At 44.4% G+C, this 17,901-nt stretch overlaps 1 protein-coding gene across 1 annotated transcript; it reads right to left on the reverse strand.

Annotated features, from left to right (window-relative positions):
* Positions 1-3: 3 nt before the first annotated feature.
* LOC311116394 (von Willebrand factor D and EGF domain-containing protein-like) lies at positions 4-16,335 on the reverse strand (the record flags this gene model as incomplete). The annotated part of the gene is made up of 17 exons (XM_084191486.1): positions 4-101; positions 680-794; positions 1,702-1,806; positions 2,161-2,325; positions 2,558-2,694; positions 2,910-3,778; positions 5,624-5,826; positions 6,173-6,446; positions 6,591-6,664; positions 7,030-7,247; positions 7,473-7,635; positions 7,822-7,911; positions 8,356-8,588; positions 9,314-9,379; positions 10,056-10,287; positions 11,211-11,401; positions 16,260-16,335. Coding segments are annotated over 17 exons (3,309 nt in total), but the record flags the coding sequence as incomplete, so codon positions are not given.
* Between the last annotated feature and the right edge of the window lie 1,566 nt (positions 16,336-17,901).

Below are 17,901 nucleotides of genomic sequence, written 5' to 3' on the forward strand. Positions count from 1 at the left end.
AGAGCCCTCTGGGTCCTGAGCCTGCAGCTGGTACACAAAGTTCTCCCCCTGGAACGTCTGCAGACGCCCCTGGGCTGCCTGAAACACTGGAGGCTCGTTCTCTGCCAGGAGCAGAATAGTATTTAGTAATAACATAATAATAACCTAATACTTTAATAATTTCATAATTAAAGGCCATATCCTTATTTGAGGTACAATAATGTTCCTTTATTTCAACTTGTTTATTGATATGTTTATCGATCTTTGTAAAATTTAGATTTTCTGTTTTCATTCCTCGTTCAAACCAGTTTAATCTGGAGTGATTTGGCCTAATTTTATATTAACAAAGAAAACTAAAATCAAATCACAGCAAAAAGAAGGCATTGGAACACATTGAATCAACCACAATTACAGTACACAAAGTACTTTAAGTTTCTGTAATTACGCTGACCTCAATCACACCTTATTCCCTACAGCATGACCAACTCTGAGCTGTTGACATGTTAACATATTCCAGAGACCATGCAGCCATATGTGTTCTCTGTGACCGTGTGCTGTCGTCAGTAGTTGGTGGTAGCAAATACCTTTTTCCGATTTCAGTTGGCTTGGTATGAATTTGTATACAGATGCATTTGTATAATATTAAAAGTAATTATAGAGTACTACATATTGTAGTATTAGTAGAGGGTGCTGTACTTACTCTCAGCGATGGACCATGTGTACTTGGAGGAGTCTGGTCGGCATATCAAGCAAGGGCTTCTGGGATTTCGGTCTCCCTCTCCATAACATACACTGTCAATGTTGCATGTTTTCTCCTGGGGATCGATACACAGCAACACAATTGGCATATATCTGTTTGCCTTTTAGAAAACATCAAACATCTGATCTTGCCATTGAAATAGGAACCAGGAACACTTTTCGGGCCAACAAGAGAACAGGGCTGGCATTGACTTACTGCATACACACGCAAGTGAACCTTGATTGGACTAAAACACCTAATTGTTTCCTGTGTTAAGAGATGCCAGAGAGGTAATCATGCCAGCTTCAACCTATCATCTCACCCACACCACTTCTATATGGACCTCCAGCATACATTAAATGACAAACAGAGCATTGGCCACTTTTTGTTTGGGTGATAAATGTTCTGTTTGAGTTCTTCAGAAGAAACTGGTTGGCACACATAACTAGGAGGAGTGGTGCTCAGGTAGCACATGGAGATGTGTGAAACGTATTCCTCAGCCTGAAGTGTCCCCACTTGCGCCACATAGCTAGCTTTTTGTGTGGCGCCGTATGTTAAGACGCTTCAGGCTGATGGGTAAGTTTCACACATCCCCATGTGCTACACTCACATTTAGTTTTAAGAGGGGCCAGGCCGCATGTGCTGGTTTTTCCTGGTGGGAAAGGGGCCTGAAATTTGAGCTAGCCTGAACATCTGTTGAATGTCCCACAACATAATGTACTGTATCTGTTGAATGTTAGTGGCTGAAAAAGAACACAAACTACGAGAAGCTGATTCATGCATCCTCAGGCTGAGAACATTTTCTCAATCAAATTGGAAAACACAAGGAACAAGGACATGAAAAAAAGGAAGAAAGTTAACCTGTTACAAGTATTGAATCATTTAAAATCAGACTCTAATCATTAAACAACACATTCTGATCTTGCTACCAGAAACGTTGTGATACCATTAAAACCCTGAGAAAAAAACAAAGAGAAACCCACCCTCGAGGTACAGAGAACGTCAGCATTGAGCGTGCAGATCTGACAGGCTCCATCGAACAGGGTCAGGATCTTGGCATTGCTGTAGCCGTAGCCATCGTTGGACACCTGCCAAGACAATGTTAATGACTTAGTTATCAGTGACTACTGGTAATAAATATTTACAGAAGCTACTACTATAAGTAAGGGTATCTTGTCCAGGTTTCACCATCTTGAAAACATCTGGTAGGTGTGCAAACAAACCATATCAGAACACTAGACCAGAACACTGCCCTGCTACAAATAGTACTATTGTTTAGGGCTCTGTTATCCAGCTATATTTTATGGGTCATTGGCCCATTCCCAAATGAGTCTGGACCCATTGGTGGGTTGGGGCCTTTTGGGTCACAGCTTAAGACTGGTTCCTGGTTAGAAATGGCAAAAACATTACTGAGATGTGCTGCATAGTGTTGTTCCACTGACTTTGATCTGCCAGCGTGCGAGGGGTCTGTCGGTGGCCATATCCAGGTCCACGCCTGCAGTGGGTTGTCGGTACTCCAGGGGGAGCCGACACTCCAGACCTGACACATCCAGGAAGGTAGCCAGGGAAAACTGAGGTTCGTCCAGGGTCCACTCACCATCCACAAACTGGACACACACAGACAGAGACAGGCGGGGTCAGAAGTACTGTGCTACAGAAAATAATATCACAAGTATGGAGGTGTGTGTGTGTGTATGTGTGTGTGTGTGTGTGTGTGTGTGTGTGTGTGTGTGTGTGTGTGTGTGTGTGTGTGTGTGTGTGTGTGTGTGTGTCGGTGTGTGTGTCGGTGTCGGTGTCGGTGTGTATGTGTGTGTTTGTGTGTGTGATGTAGTATGGTACCTTTTCCTTCAAAAATTCACACTTGAGTTCATAGGAGTCTTTGAAGCCTTGCCCAAAGACCTGTACAGTGGAGCAGTCACTCTGTCTGACATCACACAGTCCCTCGTTCTCCAGCTCTGTGATCTCTGGAGTCTGGTCTTCACCATCCCAGACGACACCAGAGACAGACAGAAATAGAAAGCAAAAAAAATGCCAGCAGGTTTTTTAATCGCTTTACTAGGATTAGCTAATTACTGTGATATGTCTTTCATTTTGATTAACTATAAGCCAAACCCTGGCCTAGTGTTGACTTACAATATGTATGATTGACTTATAGATGTGTGTTACTGATCCAATCCTGCCCTCTTCTTACCAGAGATAACGCTGCAGTCGTAGGAGCCGAATCCGGGGAAGCACAAACACCCCCACTCGGAGCACTGCCCATTCCCATTACATAGATTAGGACACTTGAGGAAGGACAACATGTCCTGGTGCTCTCCCTCTCTCCCCCTCTCCTCCACTAGCCTCCTCTCACACTCGTTCTCAAGCAGAGGCAGAGTGGCGCCCACCCAGGCCTGGTCGTCCTTTAGCTGGAGGTCGCTGACGCACATAGCCACCGCCTGGCTCACTATGGCCGGGCCTAAGAGCCGGCCGCAGCCCAGGGCCACACTGGAGTTAGCCACCACCCGCTGGCACTGCACCCTGGCCTGGAGCTGTGTTAGCCCAGACGGGGTGGGCCAGGTGGGGGGAGGGGAGGACTCGGGCTGGGCTGCCAGCTCGTGGTCCTCTGGGAAGAAGTAGGTGAAGCCCTCCAGGTCGGACTGGCTCAAGCTCTGGTAGGGCGTGTTGGGGAGGAACTGGTAGGACTGGCGCCTTCCACGGCTTCTCTGGTTGTTGGCTCCATGGCTGGAGCCTGTTAGGGTAGAGCCTCTCTCTCCAGGCTGGGAGGCGGTGTCCTCGGCCTGGCCATGCTGGTTGGAGTTCCCTGAGGGGTAGACATGGTGGCCTTTGAACAGCTCTACTGAGTTGATGTATTCGGCAGTGACATCTAGAGTGGGGATTATACTGTGGAGTCTCACGTTGCCGTGGTGATAACAGGAGGAGTCAGAGCCAGGGATTGGCTGAGACCTGGTTCGCGGGGATTTGGGGCGGGACTCTTCTTCACAGTTACAGTACCTGTGAGGGTTTGGGGCGCTCTGATAGGACGGAACGGTGTCAAACAAGCTGCTACCAGGAGGGAGTCTGCCAGAAGAGAAATACAAACTCATCAGTTAGGATTTCTATGGAAATACATCACAACCACAGCTGAAAGAGCTCATGTACAGTACCAGTCAAAAGTTTGGACACACCTACTCATTCAAGGGTTTTTCTTTATTTGTACTATTTTCTACATTGTAGAATAATATTGAAGACATCAAAACTATGAAATAACACATATGGAATCATGTAGTAACCAAAAAAGTATTAAACAAATCAAAATATATTTGAGATTTGAGATTCTTCAAATAGCCACCCTTTGCCTTGATGACAGCTTTGCACACTCTTAGCATTCTCTCAACCAGCTTCACCTGGAATGCTTTTCCAACACTCTTGAAGGAGTTCCCACATATGCTGAGCACTTGTTGGCTGCTTTTCCTTCACTCTGCCGTCCGACTCATCCCAAACCATCTCAATTGGGTTGAGGTCGGGGGATTGTGGAGGCCAGGTCAACTGATGCAGCACTCCATCACTCTCCTTCTTGGTAAAATAGCCCTTACACAGCCCGGAGGTGTGTTGGGTCATTATCCTGTTGAAAAACAAATGATAGTCCCACTAAGCCCAAACCAGATGGGATGGTGCATCGCTGCAGAATGCTGTGGTAGCCATGCTGGTTAAGTGTTGAATTCTAAATAAATCACAGACAGTGTCACCAGCAAAGCACCCCCACACCATCACACCTCCTCCTCCATTCTTCATGGTGGGAACCACAGATGCGGAGATCATCCGTTTACCTACTCTGCGTCTCACAAAGACACAGCGGTTGGAACCAAAAATCTCAAATTTGGACTCCAGACCAAAGGACAGATTTCCACCGGACTAATGTCCATTGCTCGTGTTTCTTGGCCCAAGCAGGTCTCTTCTTCTTATTGGTGTCCTTTAGTAATGGTTTCTTTGCAGCAATTCGACCATGAAGGCCTGATTCACACAGTCCCCTCTGAACAGTTGATGTTGAGATGTGTCTGTGACTTGAACTCTGTGAAGCATTTATTTGGGCTGCAATTTCTGAGGCTGGTAACGCTAATGAACTTATCCTCTGCAGCAGAGGTAACTCTGGGTCTTCCATTCCTGTGGTGGTCCTCATGAGAGCCAGTTTCATCATAATGCTTGATGGTTTTTGCGACTGCATTGAAGAAACGTTAAAAGTTCTTGAAATGTTCCGTATTGACTGACCTTCATGTCTTAAAGTAATGACGGACTGTCATTTCTCTTTGCTTATTTGAGCTGTTCTTGCAATAATATGGACTTGATTTTTTACCAAATAGGGCTATCTTCTGTATACCCCCCCCTACCTTGTCACAACACAACTGGTTGGCTCAAATGCATTAAGAAGGAAATACATTCCACTAATTAACTTTTAAGAAGGTACACCTGTTAATTGAAATGCATTCCAGGTGACTACCTCATGAAGCTGGTTGAGAGAATGCCAAGAGTGTGCAAAGCTGTCATCAAGGCAAAGGGTGGCTATTTGAAGAATCTCAAATACAACATACATGTTGATCTGTTTAACACTTTTTTGGTTACTACATGATTCCATATGTGTTATTCATAGTTTTGATATCTTCACTATTGTTCTACAATGTAAAAAATAGTGAAAATAAAGAAAAACCCTTGAAGGAGTAGGTGTGTCCAAACTTTTGACTGGTACTGTAAATGTTCAAAATGATTAATATCCAAAAGCCTGCTCCTGTTTTGCAGATTTAAAGAAACTGTATAGGCATAGGAATTACAATGAAAGCTGCAATGCAATCATTGGTAGGCTGGTTAGAATCTGCAAACTCCATAAAGTTAGGGACTAGAGGTTGATTTGAGATTTGGCATCAGACTAACCTCCATTCAGAGATGAAGGCTGCTACGTCTTCATTGTCCAGCGCTGCGCCCCCTGCTGTGTGGAGGTCATTGTGCGTCTGTCCGTCATACGTTCCACACAGGCCCTCGGTGTAGCCCCAGTCTGAGCTGGGGGCCCTCAGGGTCAGACTCATGCCCCAGTCAGACACATCGGCACACACAAATGCCCCAGATGAGAAGGTCATCTACAGCACAGACAGAAAGGGGATTAGATCCTATTGTATTCTGTTGTATTTCATTTGATTTTACTCTATTCTATTGAGACTAAATTATTTTCTGCTTTCCAGTGCTTCGCTATATCATCACAGTCTGTATCATATCATAATTAGCATAAACAATTGAATACCGACTTTGCACTGTAAGTTTACACTGCCTTTCACAACACCCTATTGGCTAATGACTACTTCCTGTGGGCGTGGGCTTCCACTCAGTAACCTTTTCTTTTTCCTGGCACCACCAACTCATCAGAGGACAACTTTATTTAAAAAAATGTTTTAATGTTACATTTTATTTACTTATTTATTCACTCACTGTGACTTTGCGTCCTTGGTAAGACTCAGTGATGCGGATGCCGCTCTTGCCCACGTCCCTGTTCTTCACTGACAGGTGCGGCCTGGTGTCCCCCAGCTCGCCGTTGCACATGTCGAAGGCTATGACGTCACCGCCGTCCCTCGCGACGAAGCCGCACATGCACGAGGCGCCGTGGACCACGCTCCCGCACTCCCACTGGCGCACATGGACCTCGAACGGCTGCCGCGTGCTCTTGTACAGCACAAACGTACCAATCTGGTAGTTGTCATACTGCCTGGAAGGAAATGCATTAAATACATTACAGTACAGTATCAGTTACTGTAATGTGTATTCTTGTGATTGTTATCATATTTGCAGACTAATATTGCCATGACTGCATCTATCATTTATGCTGACTAAAAAGAAGTGATTGAAGTACCTGCCATCAAACGTGATGATGTGAGGATCAGTGAAAGAGTAGCAGTATGCAGAGGGAACATCCTTCACTGTGATCTGAAAACACAAAGCAGATATCACATATCAAATATAATTTATTTCATTTTCACATTCAGCTATCTAGATGAGAAAATAAAGTGTATACAGAACATGCTTATATGATTGTGTTGGCAACTTACAGTTTGTGTATGGGCAATTGTACACTATACAGTATATACAGCATCATAGCATATTCTCCATTGAGTGAGTTAAGTGTAACAACCTAGACTGGTCCCAGATCTGTTTATGCTGTCTTACAAAGTTTTATGCCAAACAGTGTGACAATGACCATAGGAGTTGGCAAGATAACACAAACAGATCTGGGACCAGGCTAATAAAAACCATCCCCTCTCCTCCCAACCCATCACAAGGTTTTACAGTACCTGGACACTCTGTGGTGTGTAGCCGCTCCAGAGGAAGTTGGATGTGACGATGGGTTTGACAGAGATCTGTGTCGTCCTGTCTCCGTCCCTGAGGAAGTCTGTGACAGCGCTGAGGTGAACCAGGGCCTGGCTACACACCCCGTTACGACACCCCAGGCTCTGGGAGAGATCCACCTGGCACGAGGACAACACCACATCTGGACCCAGCAGATCCTCTCCTATGGAGGAACAAATAGATCATTTAATGGTTGTTGTCGTTGGCTTTGTTTTTGTCTATTTCGTAGGGATACCGACATGTCAGAATGCGTTGTCACTGGAGAATCAAGACGCTATGGAAATCAAACGTATTGCCAAAATCAGTTATTAAAAATACTAAATTGTGAAGAATATAACTTTACTGAGGTGATACTGTGAGTATGCAGGATTACTTACGAAGCCTTTACCTTGATTGCTTGTACTCAGGTGTAAGGAGAGAGTACACTGCTCTGTGGAGGAGGAGGAGGAGGAGGAGGAGGCATCGCCAGGGCAGGGGACAGGGATGGTACTCTCCACAGTCAACTCATAGTCCTTCCCATCCTCAGACACAGTAGTCACCTCTGGTCTCAACTGCAGAGACAAGTCACAAGAGACATTCTGACTAACCAGTGACTACTTAAAACAAAAGGAGACACACAAACCCAGACCCAGAGAGAGAGACAGACAGACAGGCACGCCCGCACACACACCTTACACACTTTACACACACTCAAACACCAAATCCTTGAAATAGTGTTCTCTATCTCTTTGATTTACCCTGATCCCGGCGAAGAACTCTTTGCTCTCCACTGGGGTTCCCTGGATGTCCGGCGAGTCCAGAAAAAAACTGGAGCAACTGCAGTAAATCTGACAGAGAGGGAAGGACAGCCACAGCCGTTCAAGAGGAAGAGAGAGGCTACAGTTCAGGATGTATAAAAGCCTTTATAGTTGAAGCCAGGTGATAGACATGATACCACAGTAAAACAAAACAACATGTCTGACTAGAGTTTCATAAAAGGATGACAAGACAATATACTGTTTAACTTTGATGGCCGGTGGCAATCTAGGTTTTAAACACGGCCAGCTCTATCGCTCTATATCCTCACTTGTAAAACAAATTCACTTCAGTTTTGAGAGAGAGCTCGGAAGCTAGCATTGTTTTTGCGTTTGACTGTTTTACAAGTGAGGTAGAAGCTACCCATAACCGCAAGTCTCGAATCAAATTGCACTACCCTCGATCTTATCCTTAACCATTAGAGAGAGGAAAGATATCTGCCCCTGCGTCAGTGGTTAGGGGTAACTTCTACCCACCTTGTCCCCCAGTCGGAGATTGATCCCGTCCAGCTCGATGAAAGCAAAGGTTTGGACAGTAGTCTCCTGTTTCAGTTCTTCTTTGGTGCCTTGGGGGGAGAGGCGAGACCAGGCCACCACATAGCCTAGGGAGCTGTTCAGGCTGTGGCCTTCGAAGCTGCACTTCAGGTAGACGATGCTCCCAGAGAGCTCTGCTACTATCACAGGCACCGCTGGGGAAGGAGGCTGTTTAGCTGGAAAGGATAACGGAGTCGTGTTCAGTAGGGTAAACCGTAACAAAATGTTTAGCAACATGTTTTATTTGACAAAATTAGACTGAATGTCTTGTTGGACAAAATGGGAAGTACCTACCAGTTGCACTCAGTTTTCTTCCTACTGAACATGTCCCTGGTATTTACATGGATATAGCAGGTAATAATTTATACAGTATTTGGGTGATATGAGATGGTTGTGTATAATACAAGCTTGGCTGAATGTTTTTGTCTTGTGACCCACCAAGTAATCAAAATCAATATTTCAGGCATGGAACCAGTCCTCAGCCACAGCCCAACAGTGGGTTCCAACATTTTGGTCTATTTCTGTAACCCTAATCAGGGAAAGGGGCCAACCATAACAAACCAAAACAGTAGGTACCTTCTCCTATTTATAGTATTCCTTCCAACTTGATAACTTCTCTTGTGTGAATTAAAGTTAATTAAACCATCCACCTATGTCCCCAGCCCCCCTCCTCCTTCGCCATAAAACCAGAGGAGGGATAATTCATGACCTCAGTGAGAGATATCGTCATGGAGATCGTCATGGAGATGGGGCGAGGGACGCGGGCGGCAGGACACACATGCTTAGCTCATTAAGAGGACCTGTGAGGGGCCTGTTGCTGCATTCCACACCGCCTGGCAATTCTGACGTGGCTTGTTGTGGTGTCTGACTTTAACAAGGGCCTCCTATAGACCTCACTCACCTTTACACGTTCCATCAACCTCCACCTCGTCAGGACCACACACCACCGCCGCAGAGTCTGACATCTCTGCATGGTGAATGATAGCAGGACAATTAACAGACAATGAACAATGGTGGTCGTAACAGTTAACGCTACAGAGGTCTGAATCACTAGCACATAAATAACAGTTGAATGAGTTACATGCAGTTAGTGCTAATTCTCTAGTGTTTTTGACAGTTGTATCATGTCACCTTTACATCCGCTATTACCACTATAAGAATTCCCTCTTAAATAATTAAATTAGATCTATTCTATTCTAGGAGCATGTCCAGCATTTAGCAAACACTTTTAAAGAAACCTACAGCACTGTCACGTTTACATTGACACATAAAGAGATCAAAGCATAGAGCATTGGCAATACGCTATGAAAGTGATGCAGCATTACATCATACTTCCGGGGTCAGCCCTAATCTTTTGAATGGGCTTGACGATTATACCATCAAATTCATGAAAACACGGTCATTTACACAATTATATTTGTGTTTGTGGATGAATTGACTTCTGCCAGATAGATGCCTTTTATGACATTTTGGCGCTGAAGACCATTGCGCTACGTTTCTGCCCATTGAAGACCCTTCAAAAAGCCTACAAAAGAAAAAAATGACTTCAAGGCTACTTCCTGGAAAATGCAGCCTCACTTTCATAGCGTATAGAGCTCCTCATTGCCTCCACCTAAACAGACTATCGTAAACAGCTGCTGTACCCTGTGCGCAGTAGCCCATGCAACCCTGGGTGGGCTGGAGCAGGTAGACGTAGAAGTCTCCACAGTTGCGCACGGTGACAGGGATGCGGAACAGGCAGCAGTCCTTACTGCTGCTGAGGAAGAACTGCCAGGTGGCACAGGCCGTCAGTTGCGTCACCTCCAGGGGCCGCGGGAGGCTCTCGCCCTCCCCCAGAGACAGCCACACTGGGGCCTGGGTCCCACAGTGGTTCACCTGGTGGACACAGATGAAGACAATGGAGAACAGAATAAGACTACTTGAGCCTGGTTCCAGATCTGTTTGCACTGTCTCGCAAACTCCTTGTCACTCATTGTGACAATAAGTAAGACAGCACAAACATGTCTGGGACCAGGCTAGTTTATACTGGGTGGTAATAATACAACTACATGGGTAATGATTGGTAGGGCGACACTTTGCAGGCAACAACTGCAATATGACACATGACAATGCCCTGGGAAGAAGAGGAAGCTGACACCTATGATGGATCCTTCAGTCTGCAGCACAGCAGGCAGCCCAGGTAAAATGAGGAACTGAAAATGTTTCCTGTCTCTCTCCTGTCTCTCTCGTCTCTCTCCTGTCTCTCGCTCTCTTTGGTCCTTTGCTTAATGCTGATACCATCCCAGTCTCCTTGGAACAAAGAGCCTATGTTCACTTCAAAGGCCAAGACTAGCACTCATGTTACCACTGCAATGACTGGGCTACTCACTGAAAAGTACTCTAGTGCAAGAAGAGCTAGCTTATATCATTGGGACAATGCTCTTCTGTACTGTTCTGACTGAGGCATGGCATTTGCTTTGAAAGACCACCTAAACCAGGTGTGTCAAACTCATTTTTCCCCAGGGGCCACAATTGGTCTTCAAGGAGGTCCGGAGGGCGGCACAATTAAAAAAATATATATTTCCTCGCCGTCAAAATATGTAAAAAAGATAGTCCTCTAGCCATCGTTTTTGGAATTTCCAATGCTCCCTGACTGTCTAGCTTTCATTTCGGTGATTATTAGCAAGCTGGATACAGTCAAGAAACAATATGGGTGTTTGCGACACATTGGGGGATGGGGTGACCTCCATACATTGTAACATGCTTTGAGACCTAGAGAGAAAAAATACTATAAAATAAAACGTATTATCTGTATTTACCTCCACACATTGTGTGGGCATGCTGGCGGGCTTGTCAAAGATCTGGAACTGGTACCAGCCTGGTATGAGGGAATGGTCACAGATGAAGTCCTGGAGGGCTGACTGCTGTAGGCTGCGGGAGCTGAAACTGGTGCTGCGGTATGGGTTCTGGAGCAGAGAGTGACCCCCCGGAGCACATTCTGGGGGCAGCACTGAGGATAGACACAAGCAGCCAAATATAGCATAAACATGAGTGAATAAGGTGTTGCTGTTGTTTTCACTCAAAGCATGTACACGCGCACGCATATACACACAAGTTACCGATGCCAAGTTTACCCCCTCAACACACACACAATCAACTGAGTTAGAAATGAAACACTATGTCAATACTATGTTGCAACCATGTAATAACTAGACCTAGCCTAATCATAACAACTGTAAAATAGGAGTTATGGGATTATGAGACAAATGAATGTTGGAAATATATTGATCTTGGTGATCTTGTTTGTACTTTTGTGCAAAAAAACGACAGTTAACAAAACAATGATTTTCTGGAGATGGAAAGTCTAGGAGTTGTGACTAGAGGTAGTACAGCTACAACCAGATGTTTCATTTCGTAGCAGGTTAGGAGAGCATTTTAGCTAACCCTAACCCTAACCGTTTTCCTAACCTTAACCTAAGTCTCCTAACCTGCCACGTTAATTATCCTAACCTGCTGCATAAATTATACTAACCTGCTACGAAAAAGTCACTTCTGGTCGTAGTTGTACTCCCTCTAGTCAGAACCAAGTAAAAAATTGTGACATCATAGAGTGACACTGATATTCTAGGTGCATCAATCAAACAATTACTTGACAAAACAACGAAGTATTTTCAAAAAATATTATGTTAAAATATCTAAAATAACAAAAATAACTGTTTATAACTATGGAGGACCCTTTCCAGAGTAACACCTTCACACCTGACTCAACACAAGGTAAGTATTTTCTGTTCAATTACAATTCAGAGCTCTCAAAACTGGCTGTTAGCTTTTAAGTTCTCTAACTACATTTTACATTTTTACATTTTAGTCATTTAGCAGACGCTCTTATCCAGAGCGACTTACAGTTAGTGAGTGCATACATTTTTTTATTTAAAAAACGATCTATGCTTTATTCTAAAGTTGGCATGAAATTATCATTTTGGATGACAGAAATTAACAAGGCAAAGGCATAATGACTTTACAAATGCATTCATTCATAATAAACTGTACAAAATATTTTGTGAATAAAAAAATGATAATTTGGTTTCCTTTCAGGAAACAGCTTGCTGGCAGGACAGATAACTCTGGTCATAGATCACAGCACAAACCCTCCGGTTGTAACAGCCCATTTCCAGCAGTCTCCTAATCATCCCAATCTCCCACATCACTATCTTCATCATCACCATCAACCCATTCCTTCTCATCCTCAAACCCATCAACATGCTATCTATAGCACATTGTTGTCTACCAAAGGTCAGCCCCCTCAGCCACCACCAGTGCCACAAATCTGGGCAGTATGCCCCCCACCAGGGTACATATATGTGGCTGCACCAGCACCAGCACCTGCAACCAACATTACCATGGCACCTATTGACACAACACTGAACACTGGCAATCCAGCTGTCCCATTGGAGGAGGCTACTAAAAATAAAGAGGAGGAAGCAGAGCAGGGAAGAGGGGAGACAACAAAGAAGACGGCCATCTTTGGAGAGGTTGGTGACAGTAGTGATGGCGTGAACAGTGAAAAGACAGAAGGTGAAAAGAGGGATGGTGAAGGTGTAGAGGAGAGTAATCCTAGTCCAGTGAAGTGTGCTGTGAAGGAGGTGGTTCAATGTGCAAGGAGAGATGCTGCAGATGGAGGTGGGGACAGAACAGGTTCAGACATTTCATCTGCCAGGAAGCAGAAAGGTAGCGTTAAGGGGGCTAAGTTAGAGGCGGGGCCTACCCCAAAGGCTCCCCGACCACCCCAACCTCCAAGGAGCCGTCTGGGTCATCAGATGATGCAGTCTGTTCAGGTCTTCCACAAACTCGGGGTCAAAGCTCAGACGTCCAATCAGTCCAACCAGTCCATTCCCAATGAACAAATGACAGAAGAAAAAGTCATTTTGATGGACCAGGAACTGCTAGACTTTGAGACGATTAATGTTACCGTAGCAAACTGTAACTCCTCAGTGGTGGAAAAAATAATACGAGATGATGTAGATACTATTGGGGCATCCCAAGCTGAACATCCTTCGTCTGCAAAACCAACTGTCTTTGACAACCCAATAACACTTGACAACCTTTCACAGAAGTCTGCTAGCTGCACAACCAAGTTTGTCTCCCCATTCTGTCAGAGTAGGCAACCAACTTCATTAGGGGGAACAATCCATAGCGACCCCACACACTCCCAACCCTTCGCACCACCCACTACCCAAAACCACACCCTGTTCAAAGCCCCCAACCCTCACCTAAGGAGAAGGTACCGTGGTTCTCGCCATCAGTTTCCCTCATTACCCAACACGTACCATCACCCAACCCCTCCTGGGCAGCATGGGAGGTTACCCCCCCCTGATTCCCTCTACTTCCCCAGCCCGTGGCAGGCCTCGGTGCCCATCTCTCTGTGGCAGAGGGAGGAGAGGGAGGACATGAAGAGGAAGACCCAGCAGCAGAGAGAAAGGGTGTCCCGGATCACCAAACAGGGCTGGGACCATAATGTGTTCATCAACAGGGAGCAGTACACTCTGGAGAACTACCTGAGTAGTCCCACAGTACCCATCCTGAAGGGCACCATGAGTGCCTGGAAAAAACTAATGGAGATCTGGAATAAATGAATGGCCATTTTTTGTTTGCACGTGTTTTGTGTATCTTTTCGTAAACTATAGTGATGCACAGGGTATACTACAAAAGATGGTAAAGGTGGTTCACTTCTATGTCTTCTACATTGACTGTCACTGTACTCTATGCATGTCACGGACAGTCGTGTTTCACTAATTTAATGTGATGTGATTTACAGGGAATTGTCAAATCCACTATGCACAGTGAGGAGCTCCACTTTGTATGTGATTGTCTTCTACTTCCCCTACATCTATGTTGTAATCTAATGTATCCAATGACAGTTCCAGCTCGGAGCAGGAATGTTTGGTAGTTGCCACAGTAACATCAGCTGTGTTCACCTCAGTAACAGTTCTGACATCACAGTCAGGTAATGGTGGAGCAACATTCTAAAAACATTCTAAAATGTGCTACTGATGCTCTTGATTTTATGTACGTTTGACCTTTACAATGTGTCTGACATAAGAGCAGAGGATGAAAATGAACTTTCAGTACAATTACCAACAACAATTATTACAGCAAGATCATGGTAAGTGTATGTTGTTTGAACGTCTTTTGTTCAGTCTAGAATAGTAGCAGAACCACAATACAAAAGATTATGAAATAATCCGAAAATGCTTCACAAAGAAAGTGTACTTAGATCGTACTAGCATCAAATATGATTACTATTAATTGCAAGCCTAACAAAAATAGATAACCTAGATGGTCATGATTTCTCAAATATTTAATAGCAAACTAATTTGATTGTCTTCAATATACAGGACACCCTTCAAATATGGGCCTAGATTCTGCTGTTCTTGCAAACATTTCCACAGAGGCCTACACCTCTGGAGGTATCATCCAGCCATCTACACAATTGATTGATTATGTCTACACTGCACACCCTCAGCCCCTTCCGATGATGCCTATTGGACCAGCCTGGCCCACCTGGTCCTCACAGCCATATCCCCAACCATACCACTGTGCTCCAACCATGGTGGGTGTTGCTATACCTCCCATGTCAGTGGTTGATCCCAGCATCCCCTCTATGGTGATGGAAGGAGAGAAGGAGAAGAGGCGACGAGTTGTTAGGTCGAGGCCAAAAAGAGACCCCAACAGTTTCACTCGGAAATATAGGAGATTGATGGAGGTGATGGGCAAGACTGGAACCAAAATTGACAACACCTCTTATACAAACTATCAGAGGTTTGGGAACACAAACGATATGTATAAGAGATGGGATGCTACTGATATGGTGAATCTTCCAAGTCAGGCAATTGAGGCCCAAACAGAAGATATGGGTACCTCTGACAGAGACTTGTGTCAGAAGCAGAAATATATGCTAATGGTTAATGAAGAGCAGAACAGCATGAGGGAAAAGAGAGACGAAGACAAGATGAATAGAGAGCAAGATGGAGAGAAAACCCCAAAAGTTAGAGCTGTGGGACTGAAAGGCCAACATGAGATGAGCATGAGTCAGAGCATTCGCAGCCAAGTGAAAAGTCATAGCCCAACTAACTATGACACAGTGATGGCAGTCGGACAAGCCGTTGCAGGTGACGACAGGAGCTTTCAGAGCTACCCTATCATTGTTCACTCTCAGCAGCACCTGGTCAGTCCGTCTCTTTTCAGCCAAGACGGGAACTCTCACAGTCAATGTCCTGAGATACCCTTCAGCACCATATCCCTGTCAGAGTGTGCGGCCCTCATGGACACGTGTCTCTTCCCACCTTGGCCACAGGGGTCAAAGGCTTTTGTAGTTGGAGAAGACACAGAGACAGGCTTGGCCCCTGCTGCCTCCAATGACAGGTCAACAGACTGCCATAGCAATGAGAGTCATAGTAGGTATGTGCCCTTGGATGACAGCACCTTGATTGATGAACTTTACTATCAGTACACATGCGACAGATCTACACCATTCTTACCAGATGGACAGGACTAAAGAATGGAGAGAGCAGGTTCAAAATCATCTGAGACTTTTGAAAATGTTTATCTGGCTCTAATAAATTATATATTTTCAGCATTCAAAACTGTATTGTGACCTTTTCTTCCATAGCTACGGGACATTTATCCCCCCCGATCATAATAGTAGGCGTACTGTGTTCACAATGTTAATCAAAAACCATGTCCTTTGAAAAAAGAAGCTTGAAACCCATTGGTAGTCTACAGGTAATTTTCGCACTTCATTTTACGGTCTACATACAATTTAGTCCCAATGTAGCATTATCAGTTAATAACATTAGCATATCACTTACCTGTTTGAGAAAACATTGTATTTGGGAGTAAAATGATAAGGAAATAAAAAAGTTTCACAACTATTTGAAGTTTCATCGTTCACGAGCCAATGTGAAGCCTTCCAAAATGACCACTGACAGACCACGGTTTTACAAAGGTCCTTGGCTCCTCAAAAGGTATGCTCAGTTCAGCTGCCTTCGGTTTTCCAGTAGCCTAAAAAAGGAGTAGGGATAGGCTGAAATAAGATAAAATCAAAGACACAGCCGAGAGTCAAAGAAAGTCCGTTTCTAGGAGGTTCGCAAGAGCTGATAAAAGCACTTCCCCGGCACACCGGACTGCGGCGCGTGACAACAAACTCCACGAGCAATAGCAGCATCATATTAGGAGGAGCATCCACTAACCTTATCTCGACCGAATCTACAGCGGCGACTGTTTGGACAAGGACAAGTGATAAGAGTATTGAAGTCGGGGACTATTCAGCTGTATCAACAGGAAAGTGGTCGAGTCGTCATGATTGTGGTCATTCATTCACTGAGAACTGATGCAGCTTTCCATTGTGAGCAAATGAAATAAAAGTAGAATTTTGATGCTTTTTTTGTTGTTGAAAATAATGGACTGTTATTACAATGTTTGTTCTTGGCACAATGTTATTAGTCATGATTGATTTTTCCTCTGGACTGTAATTACCACTCAACAAACTGTCTGTGAACTCTACCCAAAACACATAATTTTGTCACCGTTGGTGCTGCTGAGTGGATGATATTATGTTGTATACTATCACCTTTACAAATGCATAATAAACAAAAACAACGGAAATTAATTATAGCACTGCAAATTTATGACAATATCATTAGTTGATTGAAATGTTAACACCTGACCAATTTGACCGAGCTTGGCAGGTAATTTGCCTTTTAGTTATTCTGCAGTATACTATAATTAGACACATTCCATACTCCCACGTAGGACCAGAACAAGTATGGTTAAACTGAATTTACCACAGGCAAAGAGGTGTACAGCCTATGAAAACCTTTTTTCCCTAGTCATCCAAAAAATGTGTTGTTTTCTCTCTAAATATCCAACGACAATGTAGGCGATAATGATTTCCATCCACTATGCAGTCATGGGATGTTTAGTCACTACTCCAATCCACTAAACCAGATGGTCATACTGTATCTTTCAGGAAAATGACTCCGCCAAAGACTGGGATTTTGGATAGGCCAGATATCACTTGGGCCAATGTAGCTCACTCTAAACTGTATCCATTCTCATTTTAAAGTGCATTGTGCAACCATATACCTTACAGCAGTGGTTCCCAACCAGGGGTACTAAGACCCCTTGGGGGTACTTGGCCTATCCACAGGGGGTACTTGAGAAAACTTATGAGACCATAGGCTTACTGGTAAAATGCACATGAGGGGGTACTTCAGGGGTACTCCGGGCAGAGCAAAATTCAGTTGGTGGCACAGTAAGCAAAAAAGGTTGGGAACCACTGTGCTTACAGCATTCCAAGATCTCTTTCAGTGTTTATATTTGACCTGACAATGATCGCTCAGTTTGAATTGTTTATACACAGATGTAGGATCTTAATTTGAGCCAGTTTGCTACAGCATGAAAATAATCCTGAAGCAATATGTGAATTATTATGTGGATTCTAATATGGAA

This window comes from Coregonus lavaretus, assembly GCF_964263955.1.
Source record: "Coregonus lavaretus genome assembly, contig: HAP1_SCAFFOLD_908, whole genome shotgun sequence".
NCBI classification, from domain to species: Eukaryota; Metazoa; Chordata; class Actinopteri; order Salmoniformes; family Salmonidae; genus Coregonus; species Coregonus lavaretus.